The 5823-nt window shown below is 32.5% G+C and overlaps 1 protein-coding gene across 1 annotated transcript; it reads right to left on the reverse strand.

Moving 5' to 3' along the window:
* Positions 1 to 762: 762 nt before the first annotated feature.
* On the reverse strand, positions 763 to 2795 carry LOC134270200 (uncharacterized). Its single transcript, XM_062752388.1, has 3 exons — positions 2621 to 2795; positions 1838 to 1922; positions 763 to 1628 (listed from the first exon to the last, which is right to left on the reverse strand). The coding sequence occupies exons 1-3, from the start codon at positions 2793 to 2795 to the stop codon at positions 986 to 988; spliced, it is 903 nt and encodes a 300-aa protein (XP_062608372.1). The 3' UTR covers positions 763 to 985.
* Between the last annotated feature and the right edge of the window lie 3028 nt (positions 2796 to 5823).

Raw genomic sequence — 5823 nt, forward strand, 5'->3', positions numbered from 1 at the left:
TAAAAAAGTTTAACATTCAAAGTTGTTAAAAAAAACAAATCTTGACACTGACGCCAAGCTGATATCTGGATTATTCAAAAGGGGGAGGGGGGATAAGGCGGGCAAAGTGCCTATAGATCGACAGACAAGAAGTGTAAAAATAAATCTCAATTATATCCAAATTTTATTTGATATTTCGTCTAATATTAAAATATATTTTACGTAACATCTCTACAATTTACAAAAATCCCACCAAAACTGAAAATATTTGCCTATTGAAAAGCATACACACACTAAAAAGAACAAAAACGATCATTTTCTCATACTTTAACAATTCTTTTTTTTAATATGAGTGGGTCTTCGCTCCATTCTTTTGAAAGATAATCCTAAAAGTTTGCAATAAAATATACATTTTTGCTTTACAAAAACATGGAGCGAAGACCCACTATACCTTAAAAGTACACTTTTATGGCAAAACATTCGTATATTTCCGAGAAATACTTCAAGTCCATTAAGTCAAGGTTCATATCACAAACATGATCATCATGAGCCATGTAGCATAGTGGTCAGCGCGTTAGTCTCAAAGCAGTATGATTCTTCGGATTTTTATTACTGGGGTTCGAATCCCACGAATGCCATCTAATATTTTTATAAAAGAAACATTTTTTACGAGATTTTTTCTCTCAGAAGTTTTTTTTCCACATAATTTCACAAATTTCCATAATGAGAAGTTAATATAAAAATTCAATTCACATATTGAATATGATTTCTTAATATCTGACGCTATAGGCATTCTGCCCGCCTTGTCCCCCATCTTCTTTTATTTTTGTCTCCCAAATTTTAAAAATCAACATCATAACTATAGTGATTATAATGAAGATCACAGGCAAGGGTTCTACATTGTCATTCACATAAATATGATAAAAAAAAAGTTAACTGTTTTCTCTATACATATATTTTTGAGTTATTGATAAAGAAGAAATAAATTTGCTCAATAAAATCACAATTAAGAATTCACAGTAACACCTCTTCCTGTTGTGTTTTTCTTACTGGAGTATTGCAATTGTCTCCGGAGTTTGGCTTTGTTTTCCACTGGTTTGGAATATCCTGATGACGTCATACTAGTGGAGCTATTACTAAACAAAGTATCGGTCGGATCATCCACCACCTCGATGTAGGAGTGCAGCTTAGGTGTTATATTTAAATAATTACTTTCTTCTACTCTTTTGCTTTTGTTCCTTTTATTTTTTGAACGATTAGCTCGCTTTTGAGCACTTCGTTTGGACGAGAGCACCGCAGCCCGTGAAATGGAATTGTCAAGATGTAAAGATTTCTCTCTTGATTGGGCTCTCTTTCCGACATCGGGTTGATGTGCCGTGGAAATATTCATATATTCGCATTCAACGTCCATATTTTCGTTTTCAGATTCCATAATCACATTGCCATAAATTGGAGGTTCACTGCAGTCATCTGTCATGGTTAGCCTCGGTATGGCATACCCTGATGACGTTGTGCTTCTCAAATAATCAACAGCTTCCGTGGCCAGTGACAGAGGATAATCATATATGGTTTGTGATTCAGTTTCCAACGAAGAAAATTCGGATGACCTGTAACTGATTGAGTATTCAGCCTTCCTTTTTGGTGGTGAACTAAAATGAAAAATAAAAATTATAGATGCGATTCAAAGAGGATGAAAGGTAAAAATGGTTGGGCAAAGTTAACTCAAGATTGTAAACTTAAGTTGTGGGCGATTAAGTTTTTGTCATAAACTAAAATGCCAAAAGAACGTGTGTTATATCGGATGGTGAATAAGACTATAAAATACTAGTACATCAGTAATTAAGTACTGTAAGTGTACCTTTTCCTTCGATGACAACAGAACGTCACTGTGACAACAAGTAGTGCTGTGGACAAAACACCGATGATCCCATCTTTTATATAAGCTGTAGTGAAACAATCATAATTCTAATTGAAAAGTACGTTTACAGATCTTAAATTGACTTCATCATTGAGTTGAAGGGTCCAAATAATTCGAACAAGAAAGATGGTTCCAACAGCAATAGATTTAGATATTGAAGCTTAGAGATGTGGTATTATTTACAGAAATATAAAGGTGGTGCACAGGTGGAATAGAAACAAAGACACAGATATAACATCTGCAACAGAGATATAGAAATTGTACTTACCAACAACACCAACGAAAATTGACGTGATCAAGGAAGAGATGTTACGATATGTACCGACAACCATGACAAATGAGATGCAGAATTGAAACCCAACAATGGAGACGTCAAGATGGTATTGAAAACATGCTTAAAGTGATGATGTATCAATAAAATCGATGTAAACAGAAAATTCTAGAACGAAATACACAGTATAATGAAAATAGATATACACATATGTATATATACACTATACATTAAATGAAAAAATACATGTTTTTCGTTATATATACCATATTATGCAGTATGACATCAAGTTTAAATGTCATAAACAGAAAACAGAGATCAGATGATACAAATAACAGATGAGCAAAGACCCAAAGAATATAGTTAAGGATTTATACAAGTATGTATATATAATTAAATGTATAGATTCTACGGAGAATCATAAAAACCCTCATATATTAATGATGATTGACAATAGGACAGCTTCTCCAGGAGTTCTGGTGGTCCAGGTGTAGCATCAGTTGTTAGAGCTGCTGTGGTTAATGGAGACTTGGTTGTAACAGGTGACGGGGGACAGAAAAGAACCTTGACAATTGGATCTTTACCTTCTTTTCTGTAGTCTCTGACTGATAACGATAAAACAAGCATTAATGACGTGACTTGTAAAAACATATGTTCAAAAGAAGACCATTCAATATTTTTGTGATGGACAATTTGTAATGTATGAATTCCTTTTAATTGATTTTCATAATATTATTACCAGAACAGCATTCTCTCTTTCGAGAAATTTTTAACAAAGGGATCAAAATATAATATACATTTGGATGTTTTACTGACCACTGTATACAAAGTGCTAATCGAAAATCTACTTGATTTGGATCACTTGCTATATTGCTTTGGGTACTCTGATGCATTATGGATAAAAAAGAAAATTCTGCTAGCAAAATATGGGTAAAAGTAATTTTAAGAAATTAGAAAACTTATTAAACCTTTATAGAATCAATGTAAATTTATTTGAGAAAATTTCTAAGTTGAAACAATGTTAGAAATTCGATACCATTCTCATTTACTAAGTTCAAATGGGATTTTCGCTTATTTTGAATTATTTCAATTGTTCTTATTTTTTTCAAACTATATTCTGTTGTAAAAATTATTGTAACTTAGTTTTCGCCTCAATTCACCCACGAAACATCGTCTGATTTCTATGAATTACGCATTTTAGAGAAATTGGGCTATTCTTGTTTTGAGTGAATGCTATACTATGTTTGCAACATATTTTTGCGATTGCTATACTTTTTTCGGATCCTTTTTGTGATTTGCATGAAATTAAGATTAATTGTTTTCTGATAAAATTATCGCGATATCGCAGTTTTGAAAAAAGGTATTGGCATTTATTATCACAAGAGAAACATTTATCAGTCGAAAGAAGTTAAACAGAAATAAATAGATATAGAATTTGATAAAATGTGCTATCATTGCTGGTGTTTGTGCGATACTTGATTTGCGTTTTGTCACGATTGATACAGAAATGCTATGTTTGATTTTTGTAGAATACTTCTTGAAGAATGAAGGCGTATATAGGAGGAGTATAATCCAAAGACACTGTCTCAACTTTATGTCATTAAATAACTTATTGATAAATACAGGTAATATATTTTTACTTATGTTTTAAAGGTATGTAAAACGGAAAAAAGCGCTTCACAAAGTAATCGAATTTTTTCCAAAGCTCATGGAAGGTGTAAGACTCAATGCGTTAACCACAGTATGCTACGGTGTCTTCTTGTTGTTTGTGTGTCAGTTTGCTTAAAAAGAAACGAATTTGTTGAGACAAATAAGGTTTTTCAACCTATCGTTTAATTTATCTTGGGTCGTTTTTTTTATTTGCTTATTTCTCTCACCCAACTGTTCAGACCTTTGTTTTTATACTAAATTTGATTACGAAATGTTCCGTTCACTTGATCAATACATAGAGCTAACAGCGTGTTTGACCGATCAATAAGGGATGCTTACTACTCTAGGTACCCGTTCCAATCTCTGGATCTCTGGTATTCCCGGGGGGGGGGGGGGGTCCACGCCCTGCCCACATGTTTGTATTGTTTGTATATTTTTCGACATAAATCAATACTCATTATCCTCACTTTTTTTCATTTCAGAAATATTCAACTTTTAGATAGAATGGGTTCAGACGCCATTAAAAAAACACAATGCTTTTACTTTTCCGTAACTTAAACACAATACCTCGAATTTAAACCTGGTCCGTTCATATTAAAAAATAAATCTTTATAGCTAGAATCATTTAATATAATTTAAAACGTACTCATTTTCGACTAAATAAGTCTAAAAACAATTTTCAATCAATATGCCTTTCAGAACAATATATGAATCTAATATGTTGAAGATGACATAACCGACAACATAATTTTAGAAAAATCAAACTTTTCCGTCATAGAGCGGGTGATTGTTCTCGCCTTGTACACTTTTTTTCTCTCTTTTATAAATCTATGATAAAGAGATTATAATGCAACTTGTGTAAAATTTCACTTATTTTCACACTATCATCAGACATCAGAACTTAATTAAAACTAAGAATCTGAAACAGAATCTATGAAGATAAAAGTTTAATTAAAATTTGGCATTATATCCCCATAGACAGATCCCAGAAAAGCGGATAAAGGTTAGGGGATCAAGACCTGATAATTTTTTCAAATTCACTAAAACTTAAGAATATTAAAGTAACCATATCAAAATAACCCCCCCCTCCTTCACAAGAAACGCAAACTCATAACAGTCAGTCTACGATAAACGCTTATTTGGCTGAATTGAAATTAGTAAATGAACGAAGCGGCATTAAGATTTGAAGTTGAATGCGTTTTAATTAATCATTAAATTATCAAATCAAAACTTTGAATGCATATATATGCCACTAAATATTTACAAAACCTTGTGTATATGTAAAATCTAAGAGTTGAAATCATCTTTAAAATTTTACAATATTACATGTAAATTGGTGAGCAACATGAAAATTTCCTAATTTGGTATGTTTTTGTTGATGAATGACTGTCATAAGTTGATATTTATATAATTAGGAAATATGAGAATATATATGGAAGAATGTAGCTTGTCCACCAATTAAGCCGACCCCCATCCCCAACCATAAAATAGGATTTTTGTGTTGGGATCTTTTAGTATTATGGACAACAATGTAACCCCCTCCCGTTTCCGTAGAAATTTATGCTTGAACAATCTTTTATTCCGGAATGAAAAAATGGAACTTAATAAAAACGTCATTACAGTTAACGTTGCTTCCATTAAAAATTAAAAAAGATACTGTCACGAAAGGTTCAAAATGTTATAGATAGGGGTATAATTTATTTTATTAAAAGAAAAATAAGTAACGTCAGGTGCCTGTGTGTTTGTTCTCTCCTAAGTAACTTACCAAGAGGCCACACTACTTTTTCTATAATCTATACTCTTAAATACATATGTATCACACTCACCGATTGAGCATAAAATGCTTAAGGTGAGCATATGACACATGGACCTCCTACGGACTGGGACATTGTTGAAATGTAAGAGGAGTCTGGGGAAGAAAATATTGTACCCCAGATAGCAGGATGTTATTGGACCTTTGTTGGGCCAACAATGCTCCTTATATTGGGCCACCGTTTGCATTCAA

Source organism: Saccostrea cucullata, unplaced genomic scaffold (genome assembly GCF_032062105.1).
Source record: "Saccostrea cucullata isolate Sc308-1 unplaced genomic scaffold, CSIRO_AGI_Scuc_v1 ctg18386, whole genome shotgun sequence".
Taxonomy (NCBI): domain Eukaryota; kingdom Metazoa; phylum Mollusca; class Bivalvia; order Ostreida; family Ostreidae; genus Saccostrea; species Saccostrea cuccullata.

What these genes read in the sequence shown, in the direction of transcription:
- LOC134270200 (XM_062752388.1), bottom strand. Translation starts at nt 2,795, where the DNA reads ATGCTTGTTTTATCGTTATCAGTCAGAGACTACAGAAAAGAAGGTAAA. An exon ending in CCTGGAGAAGCTGTCCTATT is followed by an intron (nt 1,923 to 2,620) that starts GTCAATCATCAT and finishes GTTTCACTACAG; the next exon opens with CTTATATAAAAGATGGGATC. An exon ending in TGTTGTCATCGAAGGAAAAG is followed by an intron (nt 1,629 to 1,837) that starts GTACACTTACAG and finishes TTTTCATTTTAG; the next exon opens with TTCACCACCAAAAAGGAAGG.